Source organism: Tachysurus fulvidraco, chromosome 20 (assembly GCF_022655615.1).
Source record: "Tachysurus fulvidraco isolate hzauxx_2018 chromosome 20, HZAU_PFXX_2.0, whole genome shotgun sequence".
NCBI lineage: Eukaryota > Metazoa > Chordata > Actinopteri > Siluriformes > Bagridae > Tachysurus > Tachysurus fulvidraco.
Window position 1 is genome coordinate 9,402,523 of NC_062537.1, and position 16,645 is coordinate 9,419,167.

The window sequence follows — 16,645 nt, forward strand, 5'->3', positions numbered from 1 at the left end:
CAGGACAATACCCAGTGTCTTCCTGCTGCTGTTCAGCAATAAACAGATCAACATGTCTCTTTATTCATTTGTTGATTTGATTATGGCCTTTTTAATTCACTGTGGATTCATTTCTGTAACATCTTCTCTTACTCCTAGAGTTTTCCCTATCATTTTTTAATAATATCTGTATTTTTTTATTTACTTATCACACCTGGAAGAAAGAGTATCTGTCATATGTATAAGCTCAGCCTTAAACTCAGTAAGCGAAAGGAAGCCTGCAGTTCTGTTTATCATCAGAGTTCAGGGACAACTTGTTTTCTATCCACCAGCACACTACTGAACTCTACACTACACCGTTAGAACACTGTAAAAATACTGTACATAACTTATGTACAATTATGGTTGTAGATGTTGAGACTATGGAAAACAACAGCAAGCAGTAACTAATGACATAATAAACACAAACCTAGGATCAAGCATCAAACTTTGGACTCAAAGATGCGATTAAATGCCATGAAAGTACACAAAAATAAACCGTGGTAGCAGCCAGATTTTTAATCTTATGTGGAAAGGAGTGAGGGTTCAGATACTGAACTCACACAACATTGTACTAGAGAGCAGAAGTGGATGGTTTGCAGCATGTATTATGTACAAAAAGACTCCTGTCTTTCAATCAGACTGTAATGTGTCTGTCTGTGTTTTCCCCTTGTTTCTGTCTGCCGTCTCTCCCTGATGTTAATTGTTGACCCCGCCCACCTATCTGTTACCATGGACACTAATTACATTCATTCTCTTCCCCAGGTGTTTTGTCTTAGTCCTTGTCTGTCTCTGTTTTGTGATTGGTTCTCGTTCTCCATATATACTCTGTCTGTTCACTTCAATGTTGTTGGTCGTTTTTGGTGTTGGTGTGTGCATGTCCATGTTCCCGTTTCCTGTTTGTTCCGCGTTGCCTGCCTGTTTGTTTGTGTTTTGTTTAGTAAAAACCTCTAAACTGCATTTGGATCCTCACTCGTCTTTGTCTCACCGTGTCACGTCGTGACAGAACGACCAACCTCCAATGGATCCAGCAGAACTCCTGTTTTGCCTACGTCAGGAGGACGCCCCAGTTGAGGAGTACACGGAGGTATTCTTGGACCTGTGCAGCGAGGTCAATTTCGATGAGAAGGCGCTCAAAGACATTTTTAAGCACGGACTAAGGGAGATCCTGCGGTATTTGATGCCGTCTACCAGAGAAATAAAGACATTCTCGGAGTTCGTCAACTTGGCGTTGCTCCTGGACGGGTCCACGCTGAGCGTGAACACTGTAGAGACGGAAGCCGGCCGTAAGTATTTTTTGGGGGGGGGCAGCAAGCATCGGGATCCGTGGGCCACAGAGTGGAATCAGCCACGGACGCCCGAATGCTCCACAGGGCCTCCGCCCAGACCAGTCCCGTGCACATCCGTGATTGAGCCAGTTCCCATGGCTACCGTACCGGCGAGCTCGGCTGAGGTCCGTGCTAACTGGCTGGTCTCCAAACTGGCGGATACCCCGATGAGGTCGGCTCGGGCGGCCGGCATCCCTAAGCCGCCAGCTGGACCAGCCGGGTCGCCGGAACCAGCCGGGTCGCCGGAACCGACCGGGTCGATGGAATCTGCCGAACCGACCGGGTCGACGGAACCGACCGGGTCGACGGAACCTGCCGAACCGACCGGGTCGACGGAACCGACCGGGTCGACGGAACCTGCCGAACCGTCCGGGTCGATGGAATCTGCCGAACCGACCGGGTCGACGGAACCGACCGGGTCGACGGAACCTGCCGAACCGACCGGGTCGACGGAACCGACCGGGTCGACGGAACCGACCGGGTCGACGGAACCTGCCGAACCGTCCGGGTCGACGGAACCTGCCGGGTCGATGGAACCTGCCGGACCGACCGGACCGACCGGGTCGACGGAACCGACCGGGTCGAAGGAACCTGCAGAACCGTCCGGGTCGACGGAACCGACCGGGCCGATGGAACCTGCCGAACCGACCGGGTCGATGGAACCTGCCGAACCGACCGGGTCGACGGAACCGGCCGAACCGACCGGGTCGACGGAACCGACCGGGTCGACGGAACCTGCCGAACCGACCAGGTCGATGGAACCTGCCGAACCTGCCGAGCCGACCGGGTCGACGGAACCGACCGTGTCGATGGAACCTGCCGTACCTACCGGGTCGACGGAACCGACCGGGTCGATGGAACCTGCCGGACCGACCGGGTCGACGGAACCGACCGGGTCGACGGAACCTGCCGGGTCGATGGAACCTACCGGACCGACCGGGTCGATGGAACCGACCGGGTCGAAGGAACCTGCAGAACCGTCCGGGTCGACGGAACCGACCGGGCCGAAGGAACCTGCCGAACCGACCGGGTCGACGGAACCGGCCGAGCTGACGGAACCAGCCGAATCGGCCGGGTCGACCGAAATGACTGAGTCAGAGGACGCCATCATGACACCCAAACTACCTGAACTCTCTGCCTGGCCTGAACCTATGCATGTTTCTGTTTTCCTGTGTTTTGCTTCGCTGGACTTGCCAGCCCTTCTACCTCCTGTCCCTGTTCATAGGCCCAAAGCACCACCCTGGCTGCCAACTCCGTTCCGGTCTCTGGCTCCGCCTCCAGCACCACCCTGGTCCCCGGTCCTGCTCTGGTCTCTGGCTCCGCCTCCAGCACCACCCTGGTCTCCGGTCCTACTCTGGTCTCTGGCTCCGCCTCCAGCACCACCCTGGTCTCCGGTCCTGCTCTGGTCTCTGGCTCTGCCTCCGGCGCCGCCCTGGCCTCCTGTTCTCCCGGCGCCGCCCTGGCCTCCTGCTCTGCCGGCGCCGCCCTGGCCTCCTGCTCTGCCGGCGCCGCCCTGGCCTCCGGCTCTGCCGGCGCCGCCCTGGCCTCCGGCTCTGCCGGCGCCGCCCTGGCCTCCGGCTCTGCCGGCGCAACCCCGGCCTCCTGCTCGGCGGGCGCCACCACTATACGAACCCGACCCGCCCTCCCACCCTGGTTGCGCCTTCGCGCCACCCGCCTGAACTGGGTTTTGTGGACTTGGGAGCGTCTGGAAGCCGCTCGTAGGGGGGGGCTCTGTAATGTGTCTGTCTGTGTTTTCCCCTTGTTTCTGTCTGCCGTCTCTCCCTGATGTTAATTGTTGACCCCGCCCACCTATCTGTTACCATGGACACTAATTACATTCATTCTCTTCCCCAGGTGTTTTGTCTTAGTCCTTGTCTGTCTCTGTTTTGTGATTGGTTCTCGTTCTCCATATATACTCTGTCTGTTCACTTCAATGTTGTTGGTCGTTTTTGGTGTTGGTGTGTGCATGTCCATGTTCCCGTTTCCTGTTTGTTCCGCGTTGCCTGCCTGTTTGTTTGTGTTTTGTTTAGTAAAAACCTCTAAACTGCATTTGGATCCTCACTCGTCTTTGTCTCACCGTGTCACGTCGTGACACAGACTCCTGTATTCTTTGAATTTACTAACCTTTCCTCTTTTACAGCACTGTGAACTCCAACTAATTTTAGGTAGCTAGTGTTGAGATATGATGTCATTTTCCTATTACATATGTCTTGTGTGTATTTATGTATTTCCACCCAATTGCAGTGCTGCTGCAGAACTGTCAGTCGACTCGCAGCAGCACAGTATCATCACATCATAGAATATAGTTTCCCGCAGCACTTTGCAGTCCGGGCGGCCCGCCTAAGCTGGGAAACCCTACCGCCTTAACTAGGTCGTCCAAAAAAAAAATTCCGCTGCACAAAAGGGCCGTCAAGTGCATCTCGGAGAATAGCGCGGACGCGCTTCACACAGCGAGCACGCGCGCCACACGGCTAGAGGATAAGTAGCCCGGGGGTCGGCAACCTTAAACACTCAAAGAGCCAATTGGACCCGTTTCCCACGGAAAAAAAAACACAGGGATCCACAAAACCCTTTTGACATCTAAAATGAAGATAACACTGCATATATCGTTTTCTACCTTTATGGAAAGTATAGGAAAAAAAACTGTAGTGTGTTGCATTTATGAAATCAATGAACTGCTACCGAGTAAACGAAATTTTATTTCTGCCGGCAAACAAAAATATTTTGAACAGTTTGCACTAACCTTAAAGGCAGGGTCTCCGATTTTTGAGAAATGCTTCAGAAAACTGAGTCGGGCCGAATAATAAACAAAAATCAAAACTAACGTGTAGCCAATGAGCAGAAAGGGGCGGGGCTTGTCAATATGGGCGGAGAGAGTGTTCAGTGCGCATGTGTGACATTGGCCGAAAGCGGTTTTAGCACTGACATGGAGGATAGAAACAAAGAAAGAAAGCGAAGAAAGGCTTACGATAAGGCAAGAAGTAGGAGTTAATATAGTTAATAAGACTCGTGTTAATATAGGATCAGCTTTCCAGCGCTGGAGAGAACTGAAGGAGTAGGAAGTTGGCCGCATATTCACACACTGGTAAAAATGATGTGTTGGATATACTTAAAATATGTATGCACCATTTTTGCATCACACTTTTTAAGTAAACCCAACTTGGAAAAAACGTACTTAGAATTAACAAGAAACCCGTTGTTATATGTACTCAAATTTATGGGTACACACAACATTGTTTATTTAAAAATATATGTAACATGATAGAATCTACTAAGTAATTACAAGTTAAGTTAACTTAAAATTTAAGCTCATTTATGTTAAAAAAAAGACAATTAATTGAGTTGAACCAATGTAAAATTTTAACTTATTTTATTCCTAGTATGGGTCATCATTTGTCACTTCACTAAAATAAATTACACATGCAAATCACACAAAATTAAGCATTTCACTTTATTTTTTGAAAGAGGCTGCAATGCAATGGTGAAGCCTAAAACCACACATCATGAATGTACACCAAATGTGTCACATTAACAAATGAAAGTTCACTTCCAACAGGACGCTTCCTTCATGTTGCCCCCTATGCAACACTTTCTTGCTCTGAACTAGAAGGAGAAAAAAAAACAGTTTTATACTTATTATGAATAGGCAAGACATTGCAGTGTCTTACTAACATAGACCTTTTCAGTAAAAGATTGTATATACTAAAATGACCTAATATTACACGGACCAGGGCGGGAACAGAATTATCTTAATGCAAACGTGCCAACGCGATGCATGGTCATATTCCTCTGAAATAAACAAATTAACCACTAGAACATTCATTCGATGGAGTCTGCTTTAGCTGTCGCACAATCGCTTGCACACTCGTTCCTCCTTTCATACAATAACTTATTTGTACAAACTAGACTTTTATAAGTATTTAAGTAACACATTTCTAATTGTTGAAGCTAAATTCGTAGCAATTCAGAAATTAAATTTAAAAAAAGCTTCTTTCTTGACCACAAACGCATTAACACAAATAAACGAATGTACCTTAAAACGACAAATCTTACCTCTTTTCAGCGTCTTCGCCTCTTTGCGTTTCAGAAAATATCTTCACCTAACACTACAAACTAGTGTTTATTAATGTCAAAACCTCAAAATCAAATATTTTGCTTAGTTTATAGAAAGTTAAGCTTACCTCTTTCCACCGTCTTCACATGTGCATCACCAGATGGATCCAGTTTTTTCCAGATTTGCATATCACGTGGCTCAGTCATATACTTAAAATATTATGTTATAATTACTTAGTTTTGATGCAATTTTAATACTAGTTGACGTGACTTATGTTTTATCATTATATTTAGGCATACACTTAGGTTCACCTTGTAACTTATATATTTATGTTACAGACGCTATATATGCTAAGTAGAGGTTGAAAAGTTAAAATTACTTTGTTATTTGTGTTTAGTTTATTTATTTTTATAAGTAATGGTTGTTCAGCCAACAAATCGTTTTTTAGAGTGCAGATTGGAGTTTCCCGAGTCACTAACTCCTGAGCTAAACACTGTTACTACACAAATAACACCTCTTTTCTATTGTAGTAATGTAGAGAGGCAGCTACAACCGCATTTTGTGTAGTAACAGCGCTTAGCTCAGGAGTTATTGACTCGGGAAACTCCAATCTGTGAATAGGCTTTACTTTACTTAAGACGCCGAGGTTGTTTTTTTCCTTCTAGTTGGAGAGTAACATTGGTTTTGCTTTGTTTCCCCAGAACTAATATATGCCGTCCTTTGCATGATACTGCTTGTGTGTCATTTTTGCTTGTTTGTTTATCTGCAATTGTATTGTTCTTCCCTTCAGCTATGATAGACACATTTCTTTCCATTAGTTGCCTGGGTTACGTATGTGTGGGTGGAGCTATAAATACAGGGGTGGGACCCATTTGGGTTAGGGGTGTGTTTGTTTTGGCAATTTCAAATGTCGACATTGGCTTTCAAAAATCGGAGACCCTGCCTTTAACAAAAAATATGCTGGGTTGAAGGTTACTTTCAAATAAAATGTTCAATATCTAATTGCGTCCTCTTCTTATTCATGACATCAAAATTTTAACTTGCCGGCTGCAGCAAACCAAAAATGCGTCTGCTTCTGTGTGTCGGATTTCGCAAGTCGGCAGTTATGACGCATATTTTGAGCGACAAAAAAAAAATAAAAAATTAAACACGGTTTATTTTAATGTTACAAGAGCATCATAATCTTAGAATTACATATTTTTTAAACTAACTAACTAAAATAAAATAAATTTAAATTCAATATTTATTTTCCAAATCTACAGGGAGCCGCAGCAGAGGGATGAAAGAGCCACTTGCGGCTCCGCGGGTTGCCGATCCCTGCACTAGCCAGTTGATAAAACGAGTGTCCGTAAGAACTGTAAGTGTGGACTTATGCTTTAGGGTTTATTTAAGTCTACAAAGACTTAAAGACTATTTAGTCTATAGTTCTTGCAAATTTAAAGTAAGTTATCTGGTGATTTTGTTGTTTGAGTTCTTCACCTGCTAGCTAGGTTGCATGTGCCTGTTTAATAATTGTTAAATGTAGTACAGAGTCTGTGGTCTATCTCACAAAGCCACGCCCACCCACCGACCCACCCAACCCTGCCGCCTTAACTAACAAATTTTCTGCGGGAAACCCTGGAAGCCCATCCAAACACAATCCTTCTGGTTCAGAAGGCCAAATAAAATGTACCTGCCATGTAATACACTATACTATACTATCTTGTACTATACTATCTTATACTCTAATATATTATACTATACTATATATTATACTATACTATACTATATATTATACTATATACTATACTATATTTAAAATCTCTATTGCAGAGGGAGGTAAAAATAGCAGCTCAACTCTATTTCATCTTTAACAGATATATAGGAAATCAAGCAATTTATAGTAGGTTTGAGTTTTATATCATACTCCGGTCCAGTAGGTTGTGCTAATGTACATTTCGTTTGAATAGCAGCTGCAAACGACGCAGAAGAAGACTTTGCACGAGACTGCTGTAAACATGGCGACATTTTTTGGTGAGGTTTTATCTGTGTACTCAAGAGCAGTGGAAGAAGATGATTACGATGAAGCAGAAGAAGAAAACGAAGAGGATTTACAAATACGTCGGGAAATAGAAGAGAAGAGGTTTGTTGGTTGTTCTCACTTACCTACACAGTTAGCTAAACGACTATATGCCGCACACCTATATAGTGCATAGGAGTCTTTATTTTATATCAGATTTAGCCACTGAATTCATTTAAATTATACAAACTTTGGAAATATTAAACCGGACCCTTAATCTTTCTGTTTGTTGAATAAGTGTAGCTTGAGTTTAAGCTAGGTTTCCGGTTGCTTTCGGTTTCGGTTAGCCAATCTGCTCATGCCAGCGCTCTCAAGCTTTGGAGACAGGCAAAAGTGTTAAAAGTGCAGTGCCTTGCAGTCTGCGGCTGTGCAGTTCCCATACCAGATTGTAACACAGCTCTCAACTGTACAGCGAAAAAAATGTTCACCAGGATGGCTGAAGACAGGTGATGTCTTGTCACTGACAAGTTGTCATTGTCCTCAAGAAGAAAATGCGCTTGTGAGCTTTCTTGACCAGGCTGAGGTGTCCAGCATGGGTCCTCTTGTGCCCCTTTTCCACCGAGGCAGTTTGAGTGCTGGTTCGGAGCCTAATTTAGAACCAGTTCTTTCTGTTTCGACAGCCAAAGCACCTGCTCTGAACCAGGAAAAGTGGTTCTTAAGTAGCACCAAAACGTTGCTGGTCTAGACTTAAGAACCGCCTGCATCAGGGGCTGTGGGCGGGGCTACTGTGACCAACAAGACAAAAGTGAACGTCGTTAGTGCCATTTTTAAATCGTTTATATCAGGATTTGCCGCGTTTGGATGCCAATGTAGGTTCGAAAAGCCATGAGCATTAACAGTAAGGCAACATCCGCCATTGTTGATGTTGTTTGTGTTTGCCGCTGCTACACTAACATTGCTGTATAACGTTGTATACAGTGATGTAAGACTCGGCTCTGTGATGGCTCTCTAGCCGATGGAAAGGCAAACCGGTTCATAGAAGGCTCGCCAGTGGAACCAACTTCGAACCAGCACCAGCTCTGAACCAGCACCTGGTTATTTCTGGTGGAAAGGGGGCAAGATGTGGATCCCCAGGAACTTGAAACTGGACGGGGCATGTGTGCCTCCTCTCTCCCTCCTGAAGTCAATGATGAGCTCCTTTTGTTTTGCTGGTGTTAAGGAGCAGGTTGTTGTCGGCGCACCATGCGGCCATATGCTGTACCTCTTAGTCACATAATTGTTCCCCTGCTTTTTTTTTACTGTTTTAGAATAACAGTGCAGACTTTAACACCATGAAGTAATGCATCTGGAATTATGCAGTGGCCAACAAACTATTAAACAAAAGTCTAAAGTACTTTATATCTGAAACTTTTTGCTGTATTGTTGGTGAAGTTTGGAACACACTAGTGATTTTCTCCTAGACTCGCTTCACTCAGAGGGTTGACCACACACTGGATGTTTTTCTAAGTTCTGAATGAAGATCACCTGTTTGGGGAAGAAGTTAAATTCCAACAGTTCTTTTTTTAATGTCTTAGAGAGAGGAAGAAATGAAAACGGAGCATGCTGAACATGTCAGTTGTCAGTTTGGGTAATGCTGTATACTGCAGGACTAATAATATTAGTGGATACAATGTAAGGAGTCAAATCATTCTTTTGCCTTATACTGTACAGAGAGGTTCATACCAGGTGGTGTCCAGAGGTTTCCAGAGCAGTAGAGAGCACTGATAAGCTCCAGTGCTCTGATCTGATCATAGCAGTGGGACCAAATGCTGCAGGTAAATTCCCATTATGTCGTTCGGTCTGGAGAAATATTGAATCATCAACCACATGTCAGAATTTATTGTTGTTGTTGATGCAGAATTTAAATGTATATTGCTGCTATCATGCCACAGTTCAGTGAATAACACACCTTAAAATCGTTTTCGAGTATGGTGTGCTTTATGCGCTATGTATTTATGGATTATCGTTTCTCCGGATACAGGTTTTGTCTCTGCATACATTCTTAGCTATGAGGGCTGGATGCAGGTCGGATGGGTGTCTCTGTGGAATGAAAGGAGTCGTGGTTCCATTCGGCCGGACAAGGCTCCCCTCCCTGAAGAACCTGGCTGTATTTTCTACCAGCAGAAGAGCTGTCCGTCTGTGAGTGCGCACACACACACACACACACACACACACACAGACGTTGTCTATACACTATACATTCAGAACCTCAGATGTTTGACTAAGAGAAACTGATGGTTTCTGTTCTATTTGAGACAGGTTCTTATCTGCCAGTGTACATGCTATATTGCAGAAGATCAGCTGTTCCAGTGGGCTGAAAAGGTATATAAAACTCTCACTCTGTAATGTCTGCTCCAATAATTTAAACAGGAAAGGCACCTTTTCTGTATAAATACTGATTTCCAAGACTTTCGAATATGGAAAGTATGAATTGTTTGTATTTTTTGTTGCCAAATATAAAATAATATATAATTATAATTGTTTTACAATAACATGAAATGGTAAATTCCTTATGAATAGGTGCGTCCAGTCTTTTGACTAGCAATGTATCTGCAGTTTGTTACAACACATTACTGTTCTGTTATTAGGTTTTGGGCAACCTGCAGAGCAGAGGACTGACTGTGACGGTGTTGTCCGATTCTCCACTTGCTGAGTACAAAAGTCCACATTACGTGAATGGTGCTCCATTCTTACGTGCTCTAAAGACTAGCACATTTACACACAACTTGCCTTGCCCTCTACTGGAGCAGCCCAATATCATCACAGGCCTTCCTGCTGCAGGTACAGCTCACTCATCAACACTCACTAGGACAAGGTTTCATTACACTCAAGGATGGACTTATGTACATGCGTTTTCTTTTTTCTTTTCTTTCTCCCTTTTCCACATGACAGTGTGTAATTGAGCTGGCCTGGACTCCATAAGCTTGTGCAGAAAAACTTAAATAAAAGTCTCTGACCTTCAGTCCCCAGTGTAGGATTATGGGAACATGTGATAAAATCAGTTTTTATTTTATTATTATTATTAATAGTAGTAGTAGGTGGAATGTTTTACCTTTCTTTTGTTGTTCTAGAAAATTTGCTCCAAAATTCACCAGAATTACATAACCCTGTTATCACCCTGCAAAATGTTTTTTTCTGCAAATGAGACATTACAAAAATATATTCTTTATTTCCAAATTAAAAAATCAGAAATAGCAGCTATACCCACCCATTACACATTAGGCTGTTCTAGCATCTCATAGACACTTCTTTCCTGTCTTCTTTATATTTAAATAAAATGGACCCTAGAACCATTGGTATTTCCTACATGGGTCTCAATTAAAGTAAGGCAGCATGCTGAGGCAGGCATGTGTAATAAACTTCGATTTCACTGGATTTCCAGAAAGCCAGTAACCAAGGGGAATTTGGAATCGATCTGATATGTTGAGCAAAATCTGAGAAAACGTGATACAGCAGCTGAGAAAATGCATGAAGCAAAAGATTGAATATGTAGAGCATGTGTTTTAAATAATAAATACAAATTATGTATATCTGGATTTAGGCTCTGGTTCCTGACCTTTAGGACATCCTTGTTGCATTATTATGATATAATTTGCTCTTAGTTACCCTTAAAAATTTCTTCACAGTATATGTGTTGAGAGGTTCACTGACAAGCCTGTGTGGGTTCATATTTTTCTCTCTAGTGCTCAATAAGTGTCAGGTTCAGCACATACCAGCTGTCCTCTTCCAGTGCTTCAGTGATTCCCTCCATCCCGACTCTGTCACTATGGAAACCTTTAAACCCGCCTTGTCATGTTTCAGCACACGGGTGAAGGTGAGGTTCTCACTTTATTTTTTTTACCTGATTTATATATTATTCATCTATAATTGATCTATTTATGTTTAGTAAGCACACAGTCAAGAGGATTATGATGATTCATCAGTCTTTCACTCTTTTTCTTTTTTTCTCTTTAGCTGGAAACAAGTCCAAAAATGGAAATACTGCAGAAATTAACCAGGGTTAACGATGCACACAGCAATCTTTACACATAGAGGAAGCTCCTCAGAGGTGTACACTGCTTTTCTATCTGTAACGTATTTTTATGGCAACACATTAAACACACTGTGCTCTGGGACATTGTGGACTTTTTATGAAATTTCTTTTCTGGGCAGCAGGTGGCGCAAAATATTAGACTTTAATTTCTGCTTCTGAGGTCAGCACTGGTTGCATTACAGAGCACGTAGAAACCTTAAGGGTTCTTGTGTATTCTGGAAAATGAAGAAATTTATTTATTTATTTATTTATTTATTTTGTTTTAGTAGTATACAAATGCAGTTGGAAATTATGAACATGGAAATATACAAAATGTGCTGCAAATATTAGTGAAGCTCTGGAAGAATTTTAAAGTGTATGTATGTATGTGTGTGTGTGTGTGTGTGTATATATGTGTATATATGTGTATATATATATATATATACACACACACACACACACACACACACACATTGATAAATAACTCACTAATTGCAAATACATTTGCTTTATTGATATTTGGAAAACAATCATCACGCAAAATGATTTTAAATGAAATAAAGCATTACAACATCACCCCTCAGTTCCAGGAACAGAACGTAGGCCTGTAGTGCCGGATCCGTTCATTCCTTATGTGAAGAAGAATGTAATAAAAATGTGAGTCATCCTGAGATTACCTTCCGTAATCAGCTGCACAGGGGCTATAAAAAGTCTCCGCACCTCTGTTCAAATTGCAGGCAGCAATTAAACTGACTAAGCTGAACACATATCAGGTATTTACTGGGATATAGCGACTAACAAAACTGCAGTGAAAAACGAATGGTCAAAAGAAATTTTGGGAATATTGGGAAAAGAGAGAAGGAACAACCTTTAAATAACCTTGTTGCATAGTTTTATAATAATAACCCAATAACAACTCATGACTGGAACTCACGTTTGGAAGTAATTATCAAATACCTGTCACCAATTATGTGATTCTAATTAACCCAGAGAGTTGTTTCTTTTGGAATTTTCTCTGCAAGTTGTGTCACAAATATCACAATTATCACATATTTGGGAAATGGGAGATTAAATCACATAGAAATGGGAGATTTTACTTCTAGATATGAGTTTTTGATATACATTCGCAGGTATTTTACTCAGTGGCTTATGAATTACATAACACGCAGCATAATGTAATTGCTTTGAACAGTAAGACTGGGCTTTGTTTCCCAAAATGAGAACATTTTGTAAGCGATTTTGTCATATATGGACATTGCGCAGAGTTACGGCACAAAGCATCAAACTGCTGCTCCTGTCAAAAAGTTCAGATCTGGATCTTGTAGATCTGTCTGCTTATGACCTGATTAAGCTTAAGGTGTAAATCACAACTAATGAACTCTTATGATGGCATATTTAAGCAATTTCACACAAGCTAGAGTGCTGTTATATACTGAATATCGAGTGACGGTAAATCACAACCATGAAGATAATCAATACAACAAAACATCAGGTGGACAGTGTTGTGTGTTTCCATGCATCACACAGAGACAGACAGAGAATATTCATACTCCTAATTGTGATATACAAGCAACTCACCTGATTAACCTGAAATAGTGCTATAGTCAATTATATTTACAAATCCTCACAAACTTAATAAATATCCATTGTTTTACAATTCATGCCTCATTTTCATGTTACATGTTATTTGTTGCCTTTTTGATCGATTCATCAATCGATTTTTAAATTAATATAGATAAATGTATGAATATAGTTAGATGGACGTACATTACAAAGGTACTGTAGGAACACTTACTGAATGTAGCCTGACTGTTTTCAGATACGACCCCACATTTAAACACTGTGTTCATGTTATTACACACACTTCCGTTTGTTCCCTATTAGTGGATATAGAGCTCTGACATAGCTCATCTTTTTTCCATCCACAGCCTTTCGTTAGTGTTTAGAACTACAGGACAGCTTTTTTAATCACAGTTGTGATACTGACATTAGTCTGTCTGATACTCATGTCATTGTCATATTGTGTATTGCAGCTGTATAGCCTGGTTCTTGCCGATCGTTTGTGACCCCTTTTTGTTTATGGATAAGATGTATACCTAAAATGAGCACTTAGAAGGTAAATTATGACTAAAGAGTGTAAATATAAAGCACATTTATAGAATAAACGTATAGTAGAGAATGTGTTTATAATATATTAATTATTAGGGATTTAAATTGTCGAGGCCTTCGGTGCTGAATAAAATCTAACTGTGAAAATACATTCAGCACATAGCTTGCAGGAACATTGTGTACTCACACTTGGTGAATGTGTTCACGTGCGTGTGCACTGATGCATGACTGCTCACATTGCCTGAGATGAACTGGGAGTATACGGCGCTAAGCAGATTTAGCCGGTACTCCTTACAGAAAGGGGAACCTAATACTATTGCAGAGTCAACTGTCCTAAAGTAACGCAATGATGTTCATGAAACTCTGAAACTTTACCACTATTGGAAAACACTGCATATTGCAATCTATTGAAAATGGTAGTACAATCAATCAATCAATCTATATATATATATATATATATATATATATATATATATATATATATATATATATATATATATATATATATACCTGATGTTTGTTCTTTTTTCTTTAGTGAATATTTGTTAATAGGTTGCGATTCTGCAAATAATCCAGACATTTTTTTTTAGTTATTTTTTAAACTTTTTGGCTGGTATAATGGTGCACAGGTTCAGTCTCTGGGTTTAATCAGTAAATTGCTCAGAGTTGTGAATAAGTTATGCATGGTACCCTGTGATGGATTGCTGTCCTCTCAGTATGTGTAGTATGTGCTCAGTATCCCTAACAACACAGAGTTTAAGCCAAAGGGAACTAAGCTTAACTAAGATTAAATTTTTTATCTATTGGACATGACTAGTTAGTTAGATAGAGTGTTAAAACACTTCTCCCAGATATATTAGATAACCAAGTTTTAAAGCCTTTATTACTGTAAACAACGCAAGCATGTTTTGTGGTGATGATGCACAAATGTGCTCTCTACGATAGAGGGAAAGTCCCCGCTGTGTTGCAACCTCACAGTAAACCCTGCCCCTTTCCTCTGCAACTCTGTCCTTAATTGGTAAAGGCTTCACACTTGAGTTGATTTTCTGCAAACACAGTACTTGTGGCATTACTATGGCATCATAGAACTATTCATACACCATCGCTGACTGGCACAACTGTTTCTAAAGGATTTAATAAAAACAATCTGAAACAATTGTTATTTGTCCACTGCAGTTTAATCCTAAATACATGATTCTGTTATATTCAGCCCTCCATTAATAAAAAGATCACTCTTAAAGAATAAATGATTGTCCTCGATTACACTCAATGTGTATCACCATTAAAGTAGGTCACTGTGTAACTATAAACACAGGTGTGTGCTTAATGTTCATATACTGCCAACTTATCAGTTGAATATTAACCTAGACATCAATGAACGTGTTCAATTACGTGCTGTTTATTCATATGTCTCAGACAGGGAGTGAGAAATGCACTGTCTTGGTTTCTTATATTTATGGCGTAGTTTCTGATTGAGTCAACATCTACATGTGCGTCATACCACAAAGAAAACATTGTATGTTCATAAATGAGCTGTTGCATCTGACATACAAGCTTTGCTTTTAAAGAAAAATAAAAGCTCAATTTCCGTAAATGTTCTTTAGTCGAGCATTGTGGTTTGTGGGTTTTTTTGGGGGGTTTTCTAACTTAATCAAAAAAGGAAGCTCTGCTTCTCACTGTGCAAGAGGTTATTTATGGCTTTTTACGAACACATGTTCAAAAAAAAATGTCTGACTTAATAATTAGGCTTGTAATGAAACAGTCTTAGTTTACTAATGCAGATGAGCATGCTATACTATGCTGTTGGTGCAGAATCAGTAAATAGTTTGGGAAATAATTTAGCTGTGATTAAGTTCTTATGAAACAAATTTGATTATTTTCTATTGAGCTGATAAAGGAAGAAATGACTTAAATGTTTAGCTACGCTCAGTGGTGACTTATACGCAAGTGTTAGGGAGGTTAAATGTATTTTATAGTAAGAAAATAGTACATTTCCGTGAAAATAAGAAGATAATGTTTGAATAATAATAAAAAAAATACAACACACAAAGCCTGGTCATCTAAAATTGACATGAACTGATTCAAACATCTCTGAAAGTATTTCAAATAATTGACATGAATCTATTGCCAGATAAACACCTTTGCATAGCTTTGGAAATTTGCTCATAGAATTTTAATTCTACTGTGAGGTGGGGTGTGTAGGGATGTAACTGGAGTCATGATTTGCTGAATAGTTTCCATCTGTCTCAGCAAAGAATCCAGCAACAGCTCTACTGTATTCTATTATAATTTTATAATTCAGGGCTACAATACAGTTGGGGTTCTGATATGAAATCTTACATGGCATCTAGTGTTTAATATAATATGCATTATAATGTAATTTAGATATACATACATACATATATATATATATATATATATATATATATATATATATATATATATATATATATATATATATATATATAAGATGTCTCCAGGAAACTAACCATAACCCCTCCCATTCCAGATAAAGGCGGGCACTCTTACGGTAAATGAAGGCTGAGAAAATTGCTGTTAAGCTTGGTTAAACATTTGCTTCTTTGTCTTGCTCAGCCTTGAGAACAGCTGGAGCTCTGCCATGTTAAACAAACAGAGCAGTCTGCTTTGATCAGGTGTATAATATGAGCCCACACACAAGTGAATGCTTGCGTGGGTGAGGCAAGCTTCAGAATACCTCAGAAAGGCTGGGCCTCCAGTATGAGCCGGTTCACTTCAGACTTTGTTTTGGCAAATACTTTAACAAGTACCGACTGTACAGCGATGCTATCTGAATACCTTTTTGGGACACCCAATTTAAACTTAGAAAAAAAGATGTTCTATGTACATTTTGAAATTACTGTCAGCATTGCTGTACTTCATAAAATATTTTATTCTTTTATTATAAGCATTTTGCATGTCTTTTAAATACATTAACCTTTTATATAATAAGTACATTTTCCCAGAGTTCACTAACGTTTGATAGGAATAGCATTATGTAACAGTTAGACTTCTGGTTGTAGTTGGATGTAATGGTGGGAGTTAAATCTGTACTTCTGGTTGTAGTT

At 40.9% G+C, this 16,645-nt stretch overlaps 1 protein-coding gene and 1 long non-coding RNA gene across 2 annotated transcripts; one reads left to right on the forward strand and one right to left on the reverse strand.

Moving 5' to 3' along the window:
• Positions 1–4,778: 4,778 nt before the first annotated feature.
• LOC125139740 lies at positions 4,779–5,967 on the reverse strand. The gene is made up of 2 exons (XR_007138826.1): positions 5,528–5,967; positions 4,779–5,452 (listed from the first exon to the last, which is right to left on the reverse strand). It is a non-coding gene; the product is annotated as an uncharacterized LOC125139740 (long non-coding RNA).
• Positions 5,968–7,350: 1,383 nt separating this feature from the next.
• Positions 7,351–11,553, forward strand: LOC113648190 (proteasome (prosome, macropain) assembly chaperone 1). Its single transcript, XM_047804957.1, has 7 exons — positions 7,351–7,522; positions 9,110–9,213; positions 9,420–9,577; positions 9,698–9,760; positions 10,027–10,219; positions 11,122–11,252; positions 11,393–11,553. The coding sequence occupies exons 1-7, from the start codon at positions 7,398–7,400 to the stop codon at positions 11,468–11,470; spliced, it is 852 nt and encodes a 283-aa protein (XP_047660913.1). The 5' UTR covers positions 7,351–7,397; the 3' UTR covers positions 11,471–11,553.
• Positions 11,554–16,645: the final 5,092 nt, after the last annotated feature.